This window comes from Chelonia mydas, chromosome 12 (assembly GCF_015237465.2).
Source record: "Chelonia mydas isolate rCheMyd1 chromosome 12, rCheMyd1.pri.v2, whole genome shotgun sequence".
Classification (NCBI taxonomy): Eukaryota; Metazoa; Chordata; order Testudines; family Cheloniidae; genus Chelonia; species Chelonia mydas.
In genome coordinates, this window is record NC_051252.2 from 17,546,438 (window position 1) to 17,573,494 (window position 27,057).

At 39.7% G+C, this 27,057-nt stretch overlaps 1 protein-coding gene across 9 annotated transcripts in view; it reads left to right on the forward strand.

Annotated features, from left to right (window-relative positions):
• The first annotated feature begins 207 nt into the window (after nt 1–207).
• Nucleotides 208–27,057, forward strand: part of ABCC12 (ATP binding cassette subfamily C member 12) — a 109,746-nt gene continuing 82,896 nt past the window's right edge. For 7 of the 9 annotated variants that reach the window (XR_006285192.1, XR_005222288.1, XM_027822142.3 and 4 more), the window contains exons 1-8: nt 208–325; nt 8,828–8,952; nt 15,674–15,840; nt 16,552–16,707; nt 17,904–18,051; nt 22,460–22,693; nt 22,956–23,129; nt 24,940–25,087. Coding sequence is in view for 7 of the 9 variants with exons in the window: in XM_027822142.3 (XP_027677943.2) it covers nt 8,857–8,952; nt 15,674–15,840; nt 16,552–16,707; nt 17,904–18,051; nt 22,460–22,693; nt 22,956–23,129; nt 24,940–25,087 (1,123 nt within the window). In the remaining 2 variants the exon portion in view is untranslated. Of the gene's footprint in view, nt 326–8,826; nt 8,953–15,673; nt 15,841–16,551; nt 16,708–17,903; nt 18,052–22,459; nt 22,694–22,955; nt 23,130–24,939; nt 25,088–27,057 lie in introns of those variants that run through there. The other 2 variants (XM_043526257.1, XM_037878087.2) reach the window with 2 other exon arrangements.

Below are 27,057 nucleotides of genomic sequence, written 5' to 3' on the forward strand. Positions count from 1 at the left end.
TAGCATTCTTGATCATACCAGATTCATAAATCCGCCTAGACTTGAATGTAAATACTTGCATGGGTAGGTGAATAGGATGTACATTTTCTGTGGCTCTATAGAAATCTTCACAAGCTTTACATTGACTTTTATAAGAGACACATTTAGTTATATAAGTGCTTTATCTAGAATTGCACAGGACTGTCTACTCTAACCTTTAGACTAATTACACTCAGAAATTGCTGCAATACTACCATACATAAAAACATTTGCCACAAGAACTTTGTCCTTTGGACAGAAGCTCCTTCAACAGGACAAGCCAAACTCTTCTAACTCACATGATAGGGTAAGCTTCACTTTTTTATGTGTGCACTATAAATATAAAGTTTGAATGATTGTGAGATTATTCTGCAATAAATTGCATATTATATATGATAATATAATGGTATCAAACTATTTTTTCCAGATTCATGTTCCATTGAGTTTTACTATGCAGACATAGATTAGGAAGAAAAATGACATAACTTTGTCAGTTATGAAAATACTCTATTTCATGAAAAGCTATATTATAAGTAACAATGTAAATGAAAACAGATCATACACTGTGCAATGCTTCCACCTTATTTCTTTTGAAGTGCAACCTTTAACTATTTTGTACCCATTGCTACTCTGAGTAATTAATTCCTCTCATTAACAGAAAGGACAACAAGTCAAATTTTTTATATGCAGTAATGTATGCTATCAGATAGGGACACCTTATTACTGGACTATGGTAGATTTAACTGAGTATGTCTTTTGAAATGATAATTACAGCTGATAGTTTTATTTTACTTTTTATATATATATTATAAAAGTGTACATTTTACTTTAGGATGCAAGACTTTATATTGTTGAAAAATCTTTTGAGAAAAGTGCACACAATGAAACAGTTTCATGCTGGATGAAGTTAGCCGTTCCCTGGGGCTCACTGTAGACCGTCACATATGATACTATTTTTTATTAAAGTTATTGCAATGTGAGCTCCCTATCCAGCCCCAGAACCTTTCTGCAGCTGCTATCTTTATTCTACAGGTACATTTCTTCCTTAGTGGCTGCAGAGCCATTCCACAACAGCCACCAAAGCTCCAGCCTGTACAGGCTAGTCCCAGCAACCTATGATATCACAGCTTTATAAACTCCACCGCATTATAATATGCATATAAAGACACTTTATTCCAAAACAAAACTGTCTTTCTTCCTCTACTAACGAGAGTTTCCCAACCCCCACGCTACACAATCATGCATCCTGATCTTCCTAATACCTATCTCACTGTAACTCTCAATTCTCCTCTCCTGCATTAGATGCTAAGGTGCTTTTCTGCTCTTCCATTTACCCCAGTCAAGCTCCTCTTGATGGACATGATCCTCACCTTGCTTTCATTAGGTGTCCCCTTACTAACACACCCAAAAACTCCCAGTTCTTTGCTATCCCGTGTAGCCGTTTTCCCCAGGCAAAACCCCAATCTGTCAGTGAACTTTTTTTTTTTTTTTTTTAAAACTGTGTTACTATTCTGCATCCTACTGACCTTTGCACACATTATTGAAGCCTGGAATACACTATGAAGTTAGGCCGATGCAAGGCAGCTTGTGGTCAAACTAGTTGTGCATGTGTCTTCACTGAAATGTAGCTCCCGCCAACATAAGTGTCCCGTTATGCCTATTTTAGAAACACCACCTCCCTAAGCAGCACAGAGCCAAGGTAGATGTACCTACGTCAATGCAGTGTGAGTGTAGATGCTGCATTACTTATGTCGATCATTGCTGTCCTCCAGCACCTGTCCCTCAATACCCCACACTGACTGCTCTGGTTACCATTGTGAACTCTACTGCCCAGGGGTTACCGAGACCAGAAGCCGCCCTCCCCCCTTTAAGACCCTGTGAATTTTTGAAATTCCTTTTCCCAATTGCTTGGCTTGGCAAGCACACCTAGCAACTCTCCATTGTTCAGTGCAGCTGCCCCGCTGACCATGCCAGCTACCTGCTCCAGACGTGCTCCGCTTTGGAGTAGACAGGAGATATTGGATCCCTTGGGCCTGTGGGGAGAAGAGGCTGTGCAAGCACAGCACCAAACCAGCTGCAGAAATGTGGACATCGACAAGAAGATTGCTCAGGGGAAACAAGAGAAGGAGTATGACAGGAACCACCAGCAGCGCCATGTCAAAGCCAAGGAGCTGTGGCAGGCATATCAGAAGGCCAGGGAGGCTAACAATCAATCTGGTGATGAGCTGCTTGCCATACTTGGTGGAGATCCCATCACCACTCCAGCAGCACCCGTGGATACCTCAGAGGAGCATAGGTCACAGGCTCCTGCCGTCAACAGCGAGGAAGAGTATGAGGGACAGGCGATCAGGGGATCCAGGTGCACAGCAAGCCACCACCTATTTTTTACTCCACCGCAGTCCAGCCAGTTGAGCACAGGCAAGCCCGATCCAAGGGAAAGAACCTCGAGTAAGTCAGTGGTTTAATGTTAAATAACAACAAGGATGCCCCCCTCCTCAAAGTAGCACATCTTTTGATGTATTGATTTACTCATGCTACAAGAGGTAGTGGTACGACCAAGAGAGGTAGAGTTCTTTCCTTTTCATTCCCCTCCAGAGTTAGGCTGGTGGGGGTGGGGGGGCGCAGGGAAGAGGGGGAAAGAGCATGCAGAGCAGTTTGTGTATGTACACAGGGATGTCCTGTGAATCCTCAAGAGATCTCAATGAAACTTTCGTAGTGGTATTCCACAATCCTCTGCTGAAGGGTTTCTATGGAGGGTTGCCTTATTTCTGCCACTCAGTGATAACTTCAGCAGGACCATTGCAGTACACGGTCTAGCCACATACGGACCTGGGCGGCTTTCGGATCCCAGCCGCAGCTCTCTGCCTTTGTTATCCTCAGGTGTGAGATATCAGGTAAAATCACCACCGCCTGTGGAAAATGGTGCCAAGTATTCAGTGCCATTGCCCTATACTACTATAATCATGCAATTGAGGAATTCCCGCCTCGTTTCCCCAGCCCCTGGAGGTCCATGCTCACCTTGGCTGGTGCTGTAACTGATGCCAGGCACAAGCTATACCAAGCAGATGTGAGAATGCAGTGCTTAAAACTTTCGGGTAGCCGTAGCAGGGCGAGACTCGCCGGTGTGGCGCCTCCTGCTGGTTGTCTTGGGAATTAGCTCTTTCCAGCCTTCGGTGCGCCTTCTGCAGGCTGGTGTCTCATCTACCACTGGCCCTGTGTCCCTCCCGGACCCCGGTGCTCTTTTCCTCGGGGTTCTGCCCCCTGGCAGTGCCCCCACACTCTGGGTCTCCCCTCCCAGGGGAACCCCCAACCCTCTAAATCCACCTTGTCTCAGTGGCTACTGCCAGTCATCATCCAGCCCCCGCTCACTGGGGTAGACTGCAATATAATGGCCACTCATCACTGGCAAGGGGTTAGGACCGGCTGCCTTTGCCTATCCTCAGGCTGCCCCTCTGCAGCCCCAGTACCTTTTGGCCTTAAACAAGGCCTGCGGCCTGGGGGTTTACCAGGCTGGAGCTCCCCAGCTCCATTTGCTCTTCCCCAGCACTAGCTCCACTTTAGGTACCTTGCACCCAAACAGCTAGCTCTTCCCACTCCAGGGCTAGAGTGAGACTCCTTCAGCTCCTGGTCCTCAGCTCTCTTATAGGGCCAGCTGTGGCCTGATTGGGGCATGGCCCCAGCTGTGGCTGCTTCCCCCAATCAGCCTAGCTGTTCCCAGCCGCAGCCCTCTCCAGGTCTTCTTTTACTATTGGCTCTTCCAGGGCTGTTTTAACCCCTTCAGGGCTGGAGTGGGGTGACCCCCCCCCTACAGGAGCATTAAAGACAATAACAGCTTCACATACCATGGCCAGGTAGAGCACACTACAACAACAACATACGCTACTCTGGCTCACTATGAAAATGGTCTTTCAAAGCCTCCCTGAGCTGCATAGCTCTGTGTTGTGCTCTTCTAATACCCCTTATATCTGGCTGTTCAAATTCAGCAGAGAACTGCTCCACCTCAGCAGAAGCTTTCCCCCTTTTGCTGCACAGATATTATGCAGGACACAGCAGGCAGCTATAACCATTTGGATATTTTTCTCACTGAGATCCAATGCCAGTGACCCTTCAAACAACCAAAGGCACATTCAACTGTCATTGTGCACTTGCTGAGCCTGGTAGTTGAATCTTTTCTCAGTGCTGTCGAGGTAACAGGTGTACAGCTTCACGAGCAAGGGGTAGGCTGGGTCACCCAGGATTACTACTGGCATTTCAACTTTGCCAATGGTAATCTGCTGATTGGGAAAGAAAGTCCCTGTTTGCAGCTTTCTGAACAGTCCTGTACTGTATTCTAAAAGTGCAAGCATCATGCACCTTTCCTGAGCAGCCGACACGGAGGTGAGTGAAGCATCCTTGGAGATCCACCAGCACTCGCGTAAGCATAGAAATGTAGCACTTTCTGTTGATTTACTCTGAGGCAAAGTGATCTGGTGCCAAAATAGGGATATGCGTGCCATCTATCTCTCCACCATCGTTTGGGAACCCCATTGCTACAAATCCATCCACTATGTCCTGCACATTGCTGAGAGGTTACAGTCCTATGTAGCAGGAAGCGATTAACAGTCCTGCACATTTGCATGACAGTGGAGCCAGCGGTGGATTTCCTGACTCCAAAATGATTCCTGACTAATTGGTAGCAATCTGGTGTTGCAATTTTTCACAGTGCAATAGCCACTTGCTTCTCCACTGTCGGTACGGCTTTCATTTTGGTATCTCTACACTGGAAGGCTTAGGTGAGCTTGGCACACAGATTCAGGAATGCGACCTTGTATATCTGAAAGTTCTGAAGCCATTGCTCATTATCCCAAACTTGCATTATGATGCGATGCCCCCAGTCAGTATTGGTTTCTCAGACCCAGAACCAGAGTTCCATTGTCTGCAGCTGCTCCATGAACGCCACCAACAACCTTGAATTGTTCCTTGCTATGACCCATAGCAACCTGTCCTCCAAGGAATCATCATGTTTCCATGTCTCTGCTTGTGGCTCTTTAAATACTGCAGGATTATGTGCCATGTGCTTGCAATGCTCATGACAAGCGTGCAGAGCGTTGCAGGTTCCATGCTTCTATCAGAGACGTGGACAGCGAGGAAGACCACATGAGTTTGTGGAATACAGATGACATTATGGGATGGAAACAGTTGCAAACTAGGAAGTTGACCCCATGCTGCCCGTCACTCCTGCATGACTCGTTTCAGTCCTATCAATCATTGCCAAATTTCTCAAAAGACGGTGTGCTGGATGGTGGTTAGTTGCACAGTGGGATACCTACCCATGTTACACCGCACTCTGCATCAATACAAGTACTCCTGGTGGGTACGCACAGTGCCGCCACAAAGAGCAAAGTATGCATGCACACAAGCAATATACTAACTGCGTCAGCTGTATGCCAATGTAACTTGGGTCAACATAAGTTTGTAGTGTAGACATGGACTCTGATGGTCTCCTTTGGGAATTACATTCCTCTCCCCTCTCTAGACTGCTGGATTAATCCTGTGGAGTTAAGATAAAGCAAGCTAAGGCCACTTGACTTCTGGATGAGAGCAACCACACAGAGGTTTAATGCACTTTAATTTCGTACCTTTAGTTAATTTGTCTTAACTTTCCGGCATCTCTAGAGGCAAAAAGCCATCCTTTAAAAAGTTAAAGTTAAATCCTATTGACGAAAATAGAAAGGAGCATAAACTCTGGCAAGTAAAGTGTAAAAATATAATTAGGAAGGCCAAAAAAGAATCTGAAGAACAGCTAGGCAAACACTCAAAAAGTAACAGCAAAAAAATTTAAGTACATCAGAAGCAGGAAGCCTGCTAAACAACCAGTGTGGCCACTGGATGGGGGGATGCTAAAGGAGCATTCAAGGGAAACTATACGAATTTTTTGCATCGGTCTTCATGGCTTTTGTAAAGAGAAGTCATGCCTCACCAATTTAGTAGAATTCTTTGAGGGGGTCAACAAGCATGTGAACAAGGGTGATCCAGTGGATATAGTGTACTTAGATTTTCAGAAAGCCTTTGATAGGGTCCCTCACCAAAGGCTCTTAAGCAAACTAAGAGGGAAGGTCCTTTCATGGACCAGTAACTGGTTAAAAGACAGGAAATAAAGGGAAGGAATAAATGGTCAGTTTTCAGAAATTGAGAGAGGTAAATAGTGGTGTCCCCCAAGAGTCTGTACTGGGACCAGTACTGTTCCACATATTCCTAAATCATCTGGAAAACGGGATCAACAGTGAGATACCAAAATTTGCAGATAATACAAAACTACTCAACATATTTAAGTCCCAGGCAGACTGTTAAGATTTACAAAGGGATCTCATAAAACTGGGAGACTGGGCAACAAAATGGCAGATGAAATTCAATGTTGATAAATACAAAAGTAATGCACATTGGAAAACATAACCCCAACTATACATATAAAATGATGGGGTCTAAATTAGCTGTTACCACTCAAGAAAGAGATTTTGGCATCATTGTGGATAGTTCTCTGAAAACATCCACTCAATGTGCAACAACAGTCAAAAAAGGTAACAGAATGTTGGGAATCGTTAGGAAAGGGATAGATAATAAGATAGAAAATATCATATTGCCTCTATATAAATCCATGGTATGCCCACATCTTGAATACTGCATGCAGATCTGGTTGCCCCCATTTCAAAAAAGATAATTGGAATTGGGAAAGGTACAGAAAGGGCAACAAAAATGATTAGCTTTCATATGAGGAGAGATTAATAAGACTGGGACTTTTCGGCTTGGAAAAGAGACAACAAACGGGGTATATGATAGAGGTCTATAAAATCATTACTGGTGTGGAGAAAGTAAATAAGGAAGTGTTATTTACTCCTCCTCAGAACACAAGAATGAGGGGTCACCAAATGAATTAATAGGCAGCAGGTTTAAAAGAAACAAAAGGAAATATTTTTTCACACAGTGCACAGTCAAACTGTGAAACTCTTTGCCAGAGGATGTTGTGAAGGCCAAGACTATAACAGGGTTCAAAAAAGAACTAGGTAAGTTCATGGAGGATAGGTCCATCAATGGCTATTAGCCAGGAAGGAAAGGGATGCAAAACCAAGCTCTGAAGTGTCCCTAGCCTCTGTGTGCCAGAAGCTGGGAATGGGCGACGGAGGATGGATCACTTGATGACTACCTGTTCTGTTCATTCCCTCTGAAGCACCTGGCATTGGCCACTGTTGGAAGACAGGATACTGGGCTAAGTAGACCATTGGTCTGACCCAGTGTGGCCATTCTTATGTTCTCTGCTTACCCAGGATATCAGCTAAGATATCCTCCCTCCTAAGTTCAGGCTGAGTACTGATACCTAGGCCCTTAAACATATACTCAGCCTTAGCAATGTGAGCTTTAATCATCACTTTAATCAGATGATGATCTGGCCCACAGAGAATGCCTAAAGGAAGGTGAGGTAGGATGTGGTATAAATATTCATTATTTATATTCATTAAATTTATATTCATTTATTGTCATGAATTTGGAACAACCTCGTTATGCACAAGCGATGAAGCCATGTAAAGTTATGCAGGTCATTCTAGATGACTGATCACATGGATGCACTGTCTACTCTCTATGTAAAGGAACAAAGCTGAATAGTCTGATCATCAGATTATTTGTCTCAATATAGAGAGACTTCACATTTTCCAAATGTGGCAAAAGTTTCACATATTTCTGAGCATCTTGACATATATCATCAAGGCCCCACAAATCATAAGAATATCATCAAACAGGAGATTTTGAATGTCAAGTTATTCAATGCATGCCTCATAAAATAACTGCACTGAATTCTAAAATTCATCTGTCTGAATGTCTCTAACACTAGATGGTTGCATTGGAAACGTAAAAAGCCATTTTTCACATGTAGTCTGTATTAAATACCTGCAGTCATTCCTCTGCCCTCAACCAAAGGATCTGTTTTTTTTCTATATCCCGATTGACTGAAATACTGCCAGTTAGCTGTGCAAGCTCAGTACGTGAAACACATGCCAAGAATTGCTGGTAATCCATTCCTGACAAAAAGAATGAGTTTAAGACCTTATAGAGATTTTCAGTTGTGTGTGTGTGTGATTCTTTCACAGTAATTGCATTGCGCAATATTCTAGGAATATTTGCTAGTGAATCTCAGATTTCAATCTCTCCATTCAAATATGAAAGAGGGGTCATGGTGAAAAGGGGAGAGTAAGAATTAGCAGCCCAACAAGAAAAATTTTAGTCTGACCAGATATGAAACTGGGTCCAATGGGAATGCACCGAGGGGGGGGAGTGGGGAGGAGGCGGGCGGCACCTCTGGCCCTGGGGCCATAGAACGTGCCCCTCCAAAAGCCATACAATTTTTATTCCTGCGCATGCCCCAGCTGTGGCCTGGAAGTGGATGGAGGAAGAAGTTCAGAACTAGCAACCCAAGAGGAGGAACATCAAGGGTGCACTGCACACCCAATCTTGAATTTGATTTTTATGTGAAAATTTGAACACTAGAAATACATCACAAAAATCTGACGCAAACTAACTTCTTTGGAGGACACAGGAAATGCCCATGGAAAATCAGCATAGCTCCATTCCTTAACACCCAACTGAGGATCTGGCCCTAAAAGTTGGTGTTCTGTATCCTACCAGATCAGCTTTTTTTAGCAAACTGCTGATGGGATATAAGTGTTTCTTAAGCACAGTTTAACTGAATGAAAAAGCTGTGGTAATGGAAAAGGCTTCAGGCTCACTTACCTTTGCTGTGTTTTTGTAATATTTCTTTTTCTTTTCTTTTCTATTTTAGAAAAGAAAGAGTTGTGGTATTAACAGAAAATGCCAAGTAAGAAGAGTAAATGTTTTTCTGGCCCCAAAAGTAATTCAGCCAAAGAGAAAAATGTAGAAGGTAATGGAGTGATCGGCCTCACTTACGTAAGTAACAATTTATTGAGTTAAACTACATTACAGCCATGTATAGTGGCCCAAATTCTATTTTTCACTCACCCAGTCTGAAGGCACTACAAAAGGAGCTTTCAGTGCCACTTTACACTGGCAGGAGCATTTCTCTTCTATGTAGATCATATGAAGTTTTTCTTGTCTGCAAAGTAAATATGGTATATTAATTGTCTAAAATAGTTCCAGTTTATGACTTTTAAGGAAGGTCACAGTTTGGGGAGGAAGACAATCTTAGGGCCTAATCTTGCATCCCACACTCAGGCAAAGCTCCTGATTGTCTTGGTAAGGAATACAGGACGGGCCCATTTCAAAAGTGCTTAATATTGTACCATGACACAGCATTTGCACAGCTGATCCTCCAGCTTACTGACTGCTTCTTTTCTTCATGACTGGCTACTAAAAGACACCAAAGGGGCAGGATGTGTTCCCTGCCCCCACCGCAGACAAGGACTGAATCCCCATGCTGTCAAATCTCACAGGGGCTAAAAAAGAAATACCTTTTTGCTTTTTCTATGTGTCGTCTCTGAAAGAGGATTCAATATAGGTGTGGCTAGCTCCAGCACTACAGTCACCAAGAGGATCCTGCACTGGAGGGGAGCTTTGTTGCTGGGCTACAAAGAGGGTCTGTAGTGGAGTTAATTTGCTCTTTATGCATAAAAAGGTTAAGCATTCTCGATGGACACCTTCTAGCTTTTGCTTCAGGAGGAATGTTTGGGGTGATGTTTCCTTAACAGAATTGGGGAAGGAATGTTGGTGCCAGAAGGTTCCCTGCAGGTTGCAAGCGACAGTTGGACTGAGCAGTTGGAGAGCCAGAGGTCTGTGTAATAGTAATGACAGGCAGGATTTCCCTCAATGTGGAGAGAAACAGATGATGATGAAAATGAGCTGAAGGAGAAAGAGAGTACCAGAGAAAATATAAAGAAGAGATTCAAAACACAAAATTTGAAGGGAAAGGAACAAGAAAGACCCCCAAGGAAACAGATAAGTGCCTTGTGTTGCACCTGCTAGGGATATCCAGCTTGGCCCTAATTTTCTGAGCACTTACATTTCCCACTGACATCAGCTGGAGTTGTGGGTGCTCAGCACTTGAGGCCTCTGGTGGCTAAAGGGAATAAGAACTCCCCAATAACTGTAGTGATAGCCTATAAAGGAAAATGTTACAAGGCTAGGGGGTAGCTATCTGGAGGGAATGGGGAGCTTGTCGTATGGGACACACACAAGTCTTTTGTTAGTTTTACTTTAAAATTTTCCCATTTAACAACTCCCATTTAAAAAATGTTTTCCCTTACAGAGGAGGCTTCTGCTTTTGCTAGTTTACATGTGACCTGAGAGCAGGCTAGGAAAAAGACTGGGGCTACAGAATAAAGAGGGAATAAAAAGAAGCCACTAGTGTTCCACCTACTCTGATTCATAGATTCCAACAGTAAAGAGACTAAAGTCAAGGCAGGAAGGAGAGCCTGGCTAGGGATGAGTAGTCTTGACACCAGGTTCCCAAAGGGTGTCCTTTGTGCCCCAAGTATAAGGCTCCCTGTAAAATATATTATGAAATAGGAGGTGGAGCAAAGAGGAGACAACCTGTGTAACAGTAATAATAATAATAATAATAATAATTTTATTATGCTCCATTAAATTATCATGATTGCTTATGACCCCAAGGAGCTATTCCAACAGCCAGGGATTGCTGTCGTCATGCCCCTTTTCTCCTGGTTACACCTCTCCTCTGGCCACAGGGAGGTGGGAGCTACTACAATGACTAGGTGACACCCTAGGACACCCCCATGCAGGAGGAGTCCTCCAGTAGCTGGCTCAGAGCAGTGTCACATCAGTGGCACAGCATACAGTAGCGTCCGTGTAGGATTGGATCTGGCTTTATATATTCCCTTAGTGAATCCACATTTAACTAATGCTTTTTAACCCATACCTAACCATGTTTTCGAAATCCTTCAGTATATTTGTTACTTTTCTTTGGATACGCTCCATTTTATTAATATCTCTGTGGTAATTCAGATGCAGCTTCATTAGTGCTGTATCTGCCAACATCTCATATAAAATATCTCCTCTGATACAGCCTGTGCTTTCTCTGGAACTGTATTTCACCGTAGAGTAACATTCAATTTACTGGCTATTATTTTGCCCAAATCTTTGTCTGAAGTATTGCTGTCTAACTAGCATTCTTCCATATTAATTATTGCACAGGCATTTTATTCTTAGGTAAAAAAAAAGTGGCCAAATCCCAAAAGTGGCCAAATCCCTTGCTAAACACCTGCAATTCCCACTGTGGTCCACAGTACTTGCAGATAGTTAGCACGTGCTCGGCACTTCTCAGGATTTTCACCTTAGCATTTGTCTTTACTGAACCAAATCTATTAATTTCTGTCTATTTCAGTAACTTTTTAAGCTCAAGTTATATATTTGCATTGTCTTACATTGCCTCTCCTCCTTATGTTGTATTATCCCATAGGAATTTGGTTAGAATATTAAAGTATTGTACATAAAAAAAATGGCAGATATAGACACTTATTTTTGTGCATTGCATCTCTGTTAAAACAACTCTGCAGCTGCTGTCTTTTTATTAATAGGGCAAATTGCCTTGTGAAAAGCAGTGTACTTCTGAATGCATAGTTCTTTAGTATCTTATACAAAAGTTCCTTGTGGCTGTTTAGAAAAGTTCCTAGGAGTGTTATTTAAAAATTGCAATTAATCAGGCTTAACAAACAACAGAAAGCCCCAAAGACCACCTGGTATATTAGATATTATTAAGTGTGCAGTACAAACCTGGGAAATTTGTTGTAATTTACATAAAACTGACCCAATTATGTACATTACAATGTGTGAATTCTCAACTCAGAATGTGCTATACAGGTTGAAATACATGGTTGTGATGTCATAGTTTAAGGCCAGAAGGGACCACCAGATAATTGAGGAGGACCTCCTATATATCACAGAGAAGGGAAGGGGCACATTTCACCAAAATTGGAGATCTGAGTGAAATAACTTGTGCTAAACTAGTTTCTCCTCAAAGGACATCCAATATGGCAAGTTATTTCATCAACATTATTGAATATATACAGGGTAAACACATATTTCAGGCCTCGTGCAGGAAGACAAATGGAGAATATCATGTGCAAGCAGTTCTGAAGTGAACTATAAAATAATGAGAGGAAAAGCAGATTTAACTTGCTATATGCTTTATCCCAGAGCTGGAAGTTTTAGCGCACCTTTTGCCCTGTTCAAACAACCTTTTAATCCCAGCCCCACCGCTGCCAGAGACTGAAGATTGTTTATTTGTACTATTATTAGAAATGTAGGGCCAACTATGCTCTCAATTACACTGGTACACGTCCATAAATTTCAGTGGGGTTGCACTAGTGTAATGGAGCAGAATTTGACCCTTATTCTATTTAATTAAATCCAGGATGCATTAAATTGTTATGCACATCTTTTGGGATAGTCTATGTTTCATTTATCATTATTAATTAAAGGTGATCTTAAAAACAAAATAAAAATTTGCTTTTACCATATACACCTTTTTATTAGGCTCTGATTTAGTAAAGCACTTAACACTTACTTACTCCATCCCTGTTCTGGACAGCATTTAAGCTTGTGCTTAAATCTCACTGAAGTCAAAGTTAAGTATGTATTAAGGGTTGTCCTGAATAAGGATAGCTTCCTGAATTGAAGTTTATATACACAGATGACCCTTCAAACTTTCAGAAAGTTTTACTTTGGTTGTACATGAGAAATTTCAGGAATATCATAGGCTCTAAGAATCAGTACCTCTGTTCCTAAAATTGACAGAAGGGAGAGGTGCAGCCTACCTTACAGCCTTATGTGACATCAATATTAAAGTCTTCCAAAAATGGCAGGATCCTCCAACAGAGAGAGGAGGCTGTCTCTCCTAATTCTAACATTAAAAACAAGAATTCCCCGTCCCCATATCACCAGTCCTGGGATGAATATTTACACAATACATATATGTGTGACTTATACGCATATTCATTGTGTATGTATTTATATAAACACACACAAAAGAACTTTTGTAGGGCACATGCCCTGAATCATTTTCCAATGGCTAATGAAGATTAAAATTTATTTTTCAGGAGGTCTTGGCTACCCCCACCTTCCCAAATAATAATCTAGCATTTACTTCACATGTATTTGAGTAAAGATTAGTTTTTCTGCTGCTGCAAAAGGACAGCTTTCCCCCACAATTTATCACAAGTATAATGTTACAAAATTAGCATTTCCTGTTTTAATGGCATCATGTGTACTACATTAGTGAAAACTCATATTTTACATAATCAAGTATAATACAATTTCACTGCCAGACTAAAATCTCCAACATCATTATGAACAGATATTTGTTTATCACATAAATATATTATGATCTATATTGCTGATAGAGTCCTGTAGCTGTCCATTAGCAGTTTATATAACAACTGTTCTTCAAAAATATATCTTTACATCTTTTTAGAAGACTCACTAGATTGTACTTTCTATATCTTCATTAAAAAAAAAAACAGGGAAAGAAATGGTAAAATGAAACCTTTAGAGATTTGACCAAAGGAAATTGACATGAGACATGGTTTTTGCAGTTGAATTGCAAAGAGCACCATTTTAAAAATTCATGAAAAGTATGGCAACTTGATTTCTCAGCAGCTTCAATTTTATTGTTAAATCAGTTGAGTATTTTAAATCAGAATAGTTGTATTGGGGAGATTATTATCTTCAGTTGACATGATTGCAGTAAGTTTATGAAAAAAAATGTCAAATAATGGGAGTTATTTTGCCCAGTATCCCTCTGAGCATTTACAGGAGCAAAAATGTAACAAGAAATAAAAGGTTATAGGGCTTGAATCTTTGAGTGATACAGATGGTAATCAGTCTTTTTTCATTAAGATATGCCTTTTTCAGCATTTTAGAAGAAGGTTGCTAGAAAATGTCCTATTTGCAAATCTCAGTCCTCATTCACCAAAGAGTTCATTTTTCTTGGTTATGTGTTCAGTGCTCAGCATATTGTGTCAAACACTTTGGTCATATATTCCTACAAGGTCTAATCTGCTTTCTGGGAAATATAATGGTTATGGGGTTTCAGATACACTTTATTTCCTTAAACTAGACAGAAAAGGAAGACAGGACATGTTTATAAAAGAGATTCTGTCTATAACGGCCAGAACTGTGCTAGCACTTACTACCTTTCTAGTGAACTGTGCGTAAACATTTTTTGGGTGAAAATACTCCATTCAAAGTGTCCATGCCCGTTGTATGCAGGATCATAGGGACCATGCAAACAAATTAAATGGCACAAACAGGTTTTAAAAAATAACGGAAGAAACAATGGAAACGAGCAAGATGCCTGTTTCCATCTCTCAGCATTTATAGATGTTCTAGAGATGGCTGATGTCAGTTTCACAGATATAAATCAAGACTAACTCCAGTGAAGAAAACAGGGTAAGACCGGTGTAAAATGGAGTGAGGGAAATCAGAATCTGGCTCCTGCTTGGATAAATCTCTCTGCTCAGGGTATTTACAGTCTCCATCAATGTACTATCAAACGGTTTATTTTCATTACATGGAAGCAAGATATCAAATGGGTGTATGGTCCTAATAGCATCAATATTGGGTCTATGTTTGTCTAATATTTTATAAACAATTTGGAATAAATGAATTGTAAATTAATCAAATATGCAGATATCACAAAATTTCTGGAGGAGGATCTGCAAATGTGCCCTTAGAAAGAATTACAGAATGATCCATAGAGAACTAGACAGAAATAAGTAGGAATGAGTTTACTTTGAAAAATGAATTATGTGAGCATGGTGTGGAGGATAGAAATAATAGCATACAGAAGTGCAAAATGGAGATTGTTGGTTAAGACATCTTAAATACAGAGATGGGTAAAGGCACAAAAATCCAACATGAATTTACAGATGCTACACTGCGGGGGCGGGAACCAAAGCTATTCTGGGGTATATACACATTTCATCTCTTAATATAGCTTTAGTACATTCAGACTCAGACTGTTTACAGTTTGAAAGGCTTCACTAGAAAAAGACTGAAGAGAAACTCCATAGAAAGGCTACAAAAATGATGAAAGGATTAGGCAGTATAACATACAAAGACAGACTAAGGGCTCAATCCTAGCATCCTTAACGTAGGAAAAAACCTCCTTTTGACTTCAGTGGGGTTTGGGTAAGACCCTAAATTGCCAAGGCAGGTCACTGAGGCAACAGTGTTAGAGATGTTAACCATAAACTTGATTAAACTCATAAGCTGACATTTTCAAGTATAGATACCTAAAATTTGAGGACCTATACCCACATTAGGTACCAAAAATAAATGACCTGATTTTGAGAGATGCTGAGCTGCAAGTGTTAAGTGTATTGTGGTTTAATGGGGTTTCTCAGAACATCAGAAGGCAAAGGCAAAAGGCTTTGGAAAAGCTTGTAGGTTTTTATAGTTTTGGTTACTGAGTTACCGTGGTGATGGGAGCATTATAAATGGGGAGAGAGTGTATGTGTATTTCTACATGTGTGCAAGGGAATGAAATAGATAACTATGGAGATCCTTTCCAGCCTTTGGCTAATAAGATATTATTGTGGTTTGAAAATGGTTATGGGCTTTACCACATATTTTAAAATGTTACTTAAAAGTAATTAATGCTAATATGTTCTATTTTTAAAATTTTACTTCAAAGAGAAATCTGACTGAGCACAAGCAACCTTGGTACCTGCAAACCAGCACAATGGTTACTTCAGCACCGTATCTGCTACCTCATCTAGATATACGAGATGATGAAAGGACCTTTCACCACAAATATGAACCTAGTTTAAAAACAATGATTCCTGTCCGCCCCAAAGCAAAGTAAGTCACATTTATTTATAATTGAAATATAATATATAGAAAGAAAATCTACAGAAAGAAAATCATTTTCTGATGGCTAATGAAGGTTAAAATTTATTTTTCAGGAAATCTTGGTTACCCCCACCTCCCCAACTATTAAGCTAGCATCTACTTCAAATGTATTTTAGTGGTTGAAATTCGCATTAACTATGTTTTAATGAACTACTAACGGTGTCTCACTCATATTTAATTGGTTAATTGAGTTAATACATTGCCAAAAAAATTTTGAGGTATAATCTGAGCTGAGCTAAACTAGCAGAATCTGACATTTCAGCATTGTTGAAAGCTAGCATGAGTAACTACTTACGATGCTCTGTGTATGCCCTGGAGCATTATCTGAGGAGGATACTGATTAAATGCAGCAAATGCCAGTTGACTTCAAGTAATGAAGCTGGTTTTTAGCTCAGAAGCTGAGCACACAGAGTGCTTTGGAAGCTACAGACTAGATTCTCACCCCATCAGTGACCTTACCTTATCATTAATTAATAAGCGGTGTATTCATACTATCTATCACTCCACTAAGGGATGCATGATGATCTCTGCCTAACATTATAAAAAGGTCTTTATATGGCTCAGAAAACATAATTTTCTACAGTTAACATTTGTAAGGTCAGTGAGACAACTGTGAAATTAACTTGAATACTGTATTAGTAGCTTGTATTTTTCCCCTAGATCTGCTGTTAACCCAATGGATAATGCAGGACTGTTCTCATTTGCTACATATTCTTGGCTTTCATCTTTAATGATCAAAGGATACAGACACAATATTAATGTGGACACCTTACCTCCATTATCATATCATGATAGTTCAGAGCCAAATGCAAAAAGGTAGGACTATTTCAATTTCAATATAATTATTGTAAGATTCCTCCTTATGTGGCGTTCTTTATTGAGAGTCATGATTTGAGACTTCGGGGCAGAGGGGGGGCATTAGATATAAGATATAATAGCAGTTTTTAGCTGCAAAATGTTTTGCATGTTTCCTACTGTTTGACTCAGTACAGGATCCTTAAGCAAAAAATAAAACAATAAAAAAAAGAGGAGGAAGAGAAAGGAAAAGAAGAAAACAAGTTGTTAGGATTGGTTTTTGAAAAAAAGATACAGAAGAAAGGAGAAAGAAACAAAACTTCTTCAGTCTTCTCTCCTTTATTGCTTTTCCATTTATTCTTTCTCCCCATATCTTATACAAGGATTCTACATTGCAAGAAGCTGAGGTGGGGGCAACTCCCCACAAGGAAGACCCAGGTGTGTTGAAATCAAGAACTCCCTCCAAAATTTTAGCCTTCTGTATGGCAGACAAGGCTTCTTCAGCTATGGCACTACAGGTCCTGGTCCAATGCCCACTGAAGTCCATGGGAGTCTTTCCATTAATGGGATTTGAAACAGACCTGAAGGGCTCAATCCTGACAGGTGCTGAACATTCTGGCCCAAATCTAGCAATGCACATAAGTACATTAACTTTAAACACATGTTTAAATGTGTTGCTGGATCCAGACCAGAATGTCAGCATCATACAGTACTGAGCCTAAATATATTGCAAAGCTCTTGGAAAGGACTAGTAAATTTTGCACATAATGGGTTGGGAAAAGCATATTAAAGACCCTATGTAACTTTGATTTAGTGGTTCATTAGTTCAGCCCCAGGTACTATCTGCAACCAATTAATTCCTGAGATTTTGAAAACTATTTCAACCCAGTCCATTTTGGTATACATACACTTAGCTGAACAGTTAAGAATATATGTCCTCAGATTGCAAATGTTAATGTTTCAATGTGATAATTTCCTTAGAGGAATTACATTGAATAATGAATTCCCTTCATGAATTGTTGATCTATAAAAATGTTATTTGTATAATTTTTAGATTTCTATAACTATTGATTGACAGGATGAGGAACTGAAGTTTAATTTTATCATAGTAGCAGTTTCATATATGTTTCTTATTAACTGTTGTGATTAGAAGAAATGCTTTACCATTCTATTTAACCTTCTACTCTTTTAATATGTGGGGATATTTTTTTCTCCAGATTTCGACTCCTTTGGGAAGCAGAGCTTGCAAGAGTTGGGCCTGAAAAAGCTTCTTTGGGCAGAGTAGTTCTTAAATTTCAGAGAACAAGAATTTTGGTGGATGTGATAGCAAATTTAATTTGTATTATCTTGGCTGCTTTAGGACCAGTAAGTAGTTCCATACTGATTAACAATTTTACAATCAATTTACAGCATTACTGTCAAATATTTTTACATTATTCTTTATGGTTATTATTTTATTCTCTGTGTTCGGCTTTGATGGATGTTAATTAAATGGTCTAGAAATGAATATTAGGCTGAGTGTAGTTTGCCTTCTATTCAAGCTAATTACTTTTTTCATGTACAGTAACATATTTAGAGCTATAGTGACCAAGGTCTATTTGTGCTATGTTAATAAAACAAAATGACAAAGGACACAGAAGACAAATAGGAAAGAGCTAGGCTACAGTTGGGTAAATGTTGCCAAAAACCTTCCAAAAATATCTGTTCATCTTTTAAAAAGGGTTCACACACCTCTGTGTTTCTTTTCCACAGATGTTCTTGCAAAGAAATTTATTAACAGGAATATTAGAGGAAACGATGACTTAAGTAAATATTGCAGAAAGATAGGAAGCACAGTCAATTTTTTCCATTTCCATGTTCTCACAATCTGAACAAGTAGCAGGATTACAAAACTGAGTTGCTCCTTGGTTTATTTTCTCTGCAGAGCTCTCTCTCACCCACCTCACACCCCATACTTGTGTGTGTGCAAAGAGTAGCATAATATTGAAAAGACATCATATGTTCAGATTCTATGAAGAATATACATACATAAGCCATGCTCCATAGGGAAGGCATATCACACAACCAAAGTTGCACTAGTTTAACTAAAATAGTGTTTAAAATCCAGTGAGTTAAATTGGTGCAAGCCCCTGTGTGGACACATTTAAATCAGATGGCAACTGGCTTATATTGGTTTAGCCTAATTCTGGTAATTTAAAGGTAAAAAAACAGTAATGGAACTGCTCTGTATCTGCATTGCCTCTGTAGTTCCATCACTCCCCTCTGCAGTGGAGGGAAGACAGGAGGATCTATGTAGTAGCAGATCCTTTGGCCCTGTCCCAAAGCCCATTTGATCCTTGTGGCTGGCATGCTGGGGACTGTCCACTGAGATGAGCTCCAAATTATACTAAGCTTTGCAGAGCCCCAGAACTCTCATTCTAATTTGCACCTCACCAGTTCCACTGCCAGGAAAGCCTCCGTGGCTGTAGAGAGGTCGGACAGGATTTACCCTTTAACAGTTAATTTTAGTGTACTGCAATTAATCTCTCTCTTGTGAACTAAGTATGGGAAATGGAGACAATTTTTTGTTGCTCAGTTATTGATGCAATTTTAAAGAATTAACAGGCATTAAAGGACATTAACCTCACCAATCACCTGTAATGAGAGGATTCCATGGATGTCTCACGGCCAAATGAATCTGCTTTATAAAAAACAAATATTAAAGCAGTAATGTCTCATCTAAAGTATGATGTCATGGAAGGTCTGGGTCAAATCAGATGTTTTATTGCAAATTTAAAAAAGATTTCTGGTGACATATAACATGAGCTTCAACTTATAAGAGTTCAGGAAGAGTTCAAGACCAACTAGCTGTTCATACATATAGAATCCCCATATTCTATATATGACAAATCAATAGAAATCTAAGTAATTTTTATTATTAAAGTATTGAATTCTTCACAGAGACCCTAACAGCAATGTTCCATTAGTCAGAAACATGTTCTGAGTCCTTCTACCCATCACTGTAGTCTGAGTACCTAGTCATGGTATCACAGTATCATTACTACATGCAGTATGTTATTTCATTTACAGATTTTAAGAGTATCCTGCATTATTATTCTGTTTACTAGTGCGATTTCTGTTGTGAAGTCAGGAGTTAAACATTTGTACAGTACCAATTCCATTTAAATGTGATTACCTCTATAAGCAGGCAAGCCCATGAGCTTGCCCGGCAAATATGCTTTATCTGGAAGATGTACATGAGTACTAAAAAAATCCAAAAAAACCCTTGCACGGTAAAAATACCCCATAATATCATCACATTAACTTCTGACCATCTCAAAAATCTCAGTTGTATTATCTACCTCACAATCACAAAGCAAAAGATTGTTTGTTGAGAATCTCCATAGTAAGGGGAAAGAAAGGAATGGGGGTTTTATCAACTTTTTAAAAGGAAGAGACACGCAAAATGGTTCCTGCTACAGAAAATCAAGGCAGCAAAGGCCTCTAAAGGCAATGGCATCAAGCAGAGGAGCCATAACTTGTTGTAGGGATGGGGCAGAGTCCACACAAGAAAGGGGTGGGCTACAGGGCCATCTTCAAAGTTTGATAGATCCACAGTTCTTGTCATTCACCTATCCCTATTTATTGCTTACATTTCACAGCTTCTTAAAGTAGAAATGGCAGACTTTTGGGGGGACACTTTGCTTCACCATTCTTTGATGATTTTCAAAGATATTTCTGTGGGCTTGAGAGAGATATATCTGTTTGAGAAACGCAGATAAGTCAGAAGGATTTCAGAAACAAATTGACAAATCAGATTATTCTACCACGTTAGGGATTTCCAGTGATTTTTAAAAAAAAACTGTTTGTGGGAAGAGAGGAACGGCGAGCCTGAGGGTACGTCTGCACTGCAATCAAACACCTGTGGCTGGCCCGTTGCGCTCAGGCTGCAGTGCTATAAGATTGCAGTGTTGACGTCTGGGTTTGGGCTGGAGCCTGGGCTCTAGCGACCCTCCCTGTAAGAACTAGGTTACCTGGAGTGAGGTAAGGCAGAAGCAGGCCTAGAAACAAGCTAACAAGAAACTCAGGAGCTATTGCTGCCGTAGGCAAATGCTTTGCGCAGCCCCTGAACTGCTGTTGCTGCTGGGCTTAAGAGCCAGTCTGATGACTCTTCCAGTCAAATAGGCTGTGTAGCCAATCAGGCAGCCACAGGCCGGTTGTGCTCATTAGATTGTCCAGAGAGTGTCTGCTGCAGGCCATGCTGCTAGACTGGCTCTGCTGAAGGCCCTGATTCCTGTCAGAGGTTTCTTTTTATTACATGTACTACTGTAGCATTAATTTTTTATTCCTGTCCCATGTAACTGTGGATATTCTCATTGGCCATAGAAATGTCTAATCCTTTTATTGAATCCTAATAAGCTCCTGATCTCAATGATATCTCATGGGAATGAGTTCCAATGGTTCATTAAATTTTGTGTTAGTCTTTTCTTTTAGCAACTTTAAATTTGTTATCCTTCAGTTCTGCCAATCATCCTCTTCTTATATTTAAAAAATCCCACTTTCTCAATTTTAGTCTCTGCATACTAGCTTTGGTGTGATTCCTCCTCCAAGGATGTTGAACTTAATTATATTGCAGTCAATATTATCTTGTGGCTCTATTACAGTCCTTGAACCAACTTATTCTGTGTGGTAATAAGAAACTTGTCCAGAACAATCTCTGCCTTTGGAACTATTTATTGCAAAAAGCAATTGTTAAACCTTGTTCTGATGTGACAGTTGACCAGTTTAAGCACACTTAGTTGAAATCCCCATTATTTCAGTTTTATCAATTAATGTATTTGTTCATACCTCCCTCACAGAGTAACAGCAACTTTTGTTAACTAGCTACCTGAGCTGATTTCAGTGGTTTATACCAGGATATCAAGAATGGATAAATATTTTTATTGGACCAATAATTCAAGTAACTAATTTCAGAATCTTCCCGCAGTGAAACCAAGTGGTTCTCAAATGTGACAGATACTGGTATACAGACAGATAGATAGGTAACTGGTAACCATCTATTAAAATCTAGCCAGGCATTATCCTGCACTCATCACCACAGTATCTGAGTGCCAAACCTTTAGTACCTCATGAATATGAAATGTAATTTCCTTCCCAAAACCTCTATTATTTATATGTGTAAATCCCATATGGTACCATGCTGGGTATGCCTACACTGTGAACACCACTTGCAGTGGTGTGTAGGGTATGTGTAGCTACACCCTGCAGTGAAAAGCCAGTTGAGTTCACACTGAAATGTGTACATATGTCTGTGAAAGGCTCTAAAGTGGACAGTGGGGAAAGGCTTGTGTGTGGGGGAAGCCAGTGGGGAAAGGCTCTTGAGGGTGGGGGGACTTGCCAGAACCTTTCCCCCGCTGGCTCACTGCTGTTGGAGACTTTCCCTGCGGTGGTGAAAGATTCCAGCAATGAGGAGGTAGCATTTACACTACTAAAAATAGCTGCATAGATGGGAAGGTACTGCAGAGTAACATAGGGGACATACCTGCATGGTTCAGCCGTTTCGTCACTCTACTCACCTAAGCAGTGCCTCACCATCTACACTGCTAGGTATACTGCTGCTAGGGGGGCATGTAGTTTATGGACTCTACATGCCACTGAAAGGAGTGTGCATTGTAGAGGTGTCTGTAGAAGCAGCACAGTTCCTGACGTTGCGGTGTTGAACTTCCCAAAGGTTAACAGATGTGAAATTTTTCATGATGCAATTTTAAAAAATAATTCTGAAATTTCTTTGCAGACTGTGATCATTCATAAAATTCTACAGCACAGTGAAAGCGTCTCCCAAGACATCATTCGGGGAATTGGACTCTGCATAGCACTTTTTCTTGCTGAACTTTCCAAAGTAATATTCTGGGCATTGGCATGGGCCATCAACTACCGTACAGCTATAAGACTAAAAGTTGCTGTATCTACAGTAGCTTTTGAATATCTATTAGCATTTAAGTCTTTGACGCACATCTCTGTTGGTGAGGTAAATTTTCATAAACATATTCTACTTCTTAACCTCCAGGTGGCCTTTAATGTCTGAGCTGTTTTTGTAAAATACTAAAATAAGTCAATTGAAATGGTATAGTCACTTAAGTCTTGATGCACTAATAAACAGTATATGGATAGTGGATCCTGAAAGTCTTACTCCTGGGATTATAAAAACATGATTGGTTTAAAAACTCTTGGTCACAGAAATATTGATAAAAGGGAGAACTATTCATCTCTCTCTTTTTATATGTTTGCAGGTCATTAATGTATTAGCTAATGATGGCTATCGAATGTTTGAAGCTGCCTTATTTTGTCCTCTGCCAATTACTGTGCCTGCACTAATGATCGTTTGCACCATATATTCTTGTCTTATTCTTGGTCCCACTGCACTCACAGGAACATTTGTTTATATTATATTTATACCTCTACAGGTAAAGTGACTAATTTTCCCAATCATTTTATATGTACATTGATCAATATTAAATGTAAAGGCTGAGATTTTCAATGGACCCAAGGGTATAAGGCACTAAAGTTTAATGTGGAGTTGAGTACTTAACTCCTTAGGCTCCTTTGAAAATCCTTACCTTTAATAATATTTTATTAAATAACTCCATAAAGGACCGTGTTCTTCTCTCAGTAAATCCAAAGTAACTCCATTCTCACAGTTACTCTGGAATAACTAAAAGGAGAATTTGTCCCAATATCTGAATTTTCTATTACATAGGCCTCTGATCTCATTCTGATACACAGCACTGCAATACCTACTCACAAGTATCTTTTCACTTTAGTGTTGCCACATAAGCAGTTTAAATCACATTCATTTTAGTTTTTCTAAAAGACAACACAGGGGCCAAATTTTCAAAAACAATCAGGTACGATAGTTACAGATAAGTCTAACATATGTAAGTGCAATTTTGTACCTGTTGTACAATCAATAACTTGTGCAAGCATAGAGACTATTATGAAAATATGGTCTTAAGATACTTCGAGTGTGTTAATTAATGTATTAATTTAGTATTCACTGGTGATTACATTTTTCATATAAAGAATAAACTACATTCAGAATAGTTAAAGGAGCTTTCCTTTCAAGCAGTAACATTGGAATAATCCATTGTTACTTTTACATGAAGCTATATATATTTTATTTCTATTTAAAATGGAGACATAGAGCTGTTTAGTTAATGAACTGTGTTTTCAATTGATTAAACTTTTCCAGACACATCTTAACAGTTTCTAAAGTACATTTGATAATCTCCTATAATGCTGTCACACCTACAGGAGCTAAACACACAGAACCACAAACCATTGCCTCAAAGTGTTTTCAATATGGTGGCAGCAGGTTTTTTCTGAGCGTGTGGTTGTGTGGATGGTCAATGGCTACAACTGGCAATGTTGCAGGAGCCAGTTGCCACACCCTTTAAAGTGACAGCATTATACTGCTATCTCACTAGCTAGTCTTTATACGTTTGAATGTTTTTCCTCCATATACTTCCAAACTCTTTTTTGAATATTCATGTTTCCAGTGTCTATTGCTGTTCATTACAGTATTTCACTGAACACATTAAAGGACTCATTCAGGCCTTCCTTTTTGTATCCAGTAATATACATTGTATAGCTTTCTTGTTCTTTTTCTAATTTGATATTAGCATCTGTAAGGATAAAAATATATATAAGATTGTCGAATCTACATATTAAGGTGCATAGGAAATCACAGCTGTTTCCTGTTCCCTCGTCATTTCTAAATAGTAAGGTGCATAGGAATATACAAATCTGTTCCTGTTTTTTACATGATACGTTAATGGCCTCTGACATGGAACATGGAAGCAAGCTCTAGTCTAGGTGACACACATCTTAGCAGAAGAGTCAAATTAGAAAAGGAACAAGAAATCTATACAATATATGTTGTTGGATACAAAAATGGAGTCCTGAATGAGGCCTTTAATGTGTTCATTGGAATACTACAATGAGTATCAATAGCCACTGGAAACATGAATATTCAAAAAGAGTTTGGAAGCATATGGAGGAAAAACATTCAAATGTATAAAGACTAGCTAGTGAGGTAGCAATATAATGCTGTCACTTTAAAAGGATGTGGCAATTGGCTCCTGCAATATTGCCAGTTGTAGGCATTTACCATCCACACAAACACACTCTCAAACATGTTTGCTTAAATTCACATTTTTGTTAGACGTCTCCATTCTAAGGATGTGTTTTAATAGCATTTTTACATCTTGATTACAGATGCTCATGGCTAAGCTCACATCCGTATTCCGACGAGCTGCTATGTCAGTGACTGATACTCGCGTGCGAACAATGAATGAGATTTTAACATGCATTAAATTGATCAAAATGTATGCTTGGGAAAAATCTTTTGCAAAGGCAATCAAAGGTATAAAAAGCAGCTATTTTATAGTAGTATATAAAATGGTAACTGTGCTTTCTCTACAATATCAGTGACTTATAGAAACTTAAACTGCTCCGTGTTTTTAAAACCACTTATTGTCTCTAAGAAGGATGTTCATGAACCCCTGTTCTGTTTTCACCACTGAAAGTCAGCAGAACTTAGGCTCCTCAGTCAGTTAGGAACTTTTGAAAATGTTACCCCTGAAGTATCATGCTATTTACTCCATGACCCTGCCAGTGCAGCTCCCTATGGTATATTACCTATTACTTCCTGATCCAGGCTAATTTCAACCATTCCAAGCAATGGGGCTAACAAGATTCCCAACCCTGATTTTGAGCCTACATTTTTCTTTTAATTTCATCCCATTACTCCTACTTATACCCGCCATTCCACTCATTCTCTCCTTGGTGTTTATATTCTTTAAATACTTGTAAAATCTTATATCACCTTTACTGCTTAGTCAAGCCATGCATATTTGGCTCTCTTTTCTCATAAATTATTCCCTCTAGCTTCCTAATAACATTTGTTGCTGTCAAGGTTCCTTCCCCACTCTGAAATCTAGTGTACAGATATGGGGACCCGCATGAAAGATCCCCTAAGCTTATTCTTACCAGCTTAGGTTAAAACTTCCCCAAGGCACAGATTTCTTTCTTGCCTTGGGAACCAGCTTAGGTTAAAACCTGGTACGCTGCCACCACCAAGCGATTTAACAAAGAATCTGGGAAGAGACCACTTGGAGACATCTTCCCCCCAAATATCCCCCCAAGCCCTTACACCCCCTTTCCTGGGGAGACTTGAGAATAAACAAGATGAGAACAAACCAGCCTTGGATTTTTAAGACCCTAAAAACCCAATCCAATTCTTAAAAAACAGAACTTTATTAGAAGAACAAAACAAAGATAAAAGAAACACTCTGTAAGATTAGAATGGAAGATAATCTCACAGGCAGTCAGATTCAAAACATAGAGAATCCCTCCAGGCAAAACCTTATGTTACAAATACACAAAAACAGGAATACACATTCCCTCCAGCCCAGGAATTTACAAGCCAAAACAAAGAAAACCTAATGCATTTTCTAGCTAGATTACTTACTAACTTTACAGGAATTGGAGAGCTTGCATCCTTGATCTGTTCCCGGCAAAGGTATCACACAGACAGACCAAAGCCTTTTTCCCCGCCTCCAGATTTGGAAGTATCTTGTCCCCTCATTGGTCATTTTAGGTCAGGTGACAGCGAGGTTACCTTAGCTTCTTAACCCTTTACAGGTGAAAGGATTTTGCCTCTGGCCAGGAGGGATTTTATAGCACTGTATACAGAAAGGTGGTTACCCTTCCCTTTATTTTTATGACAGTTGCTCTTCTCTGAACTCACTCCAATTTGTCTACAACAAGCAGCAAAACTTGCCAAGCAAATCTGATTACTTCTTTTGGCTGTTACAGAGTAAGGGCTCAATCCCAAGAGGCTGCTGTGTGCCCCCAACTCCCACCATAAGTGGAAGTTGAAGAGCAGTTAGTACCTCTCAGGATTGGGCCCCTAATAAAGGAAGCTAGCAAATGCAATATAGGATTTAATAGGGTGACTCATGAAATGTTGATCGCAAGATTAATTTGTACTGGCCTAGATGCGAACACTTACCTAGATTGGAAATTGAAGTGCCATAAACAAAGTGGAATGATAAAACAGCATTAAGTTGGGAGGGGGGATGTTAAGATTTGTCCTATTTAATCTCTTCATTCATGATCTGGAAGTGGAGGTAAATAACACATTGATCAAACTGGCTGACACTAAATCAGGAGGTGGTCTGAACACAGTAATAATACAGAGGTAATCTAGAGAAGTTAGCAATATGGCAGAAAATAATAAGAAGAAATTCAGCTAATATATATATAGGTAAAAATGACCCAAAACTGAGCTATTCAATGGGAGACCAAAAGCTGGAAAGCACTAATGTCAGG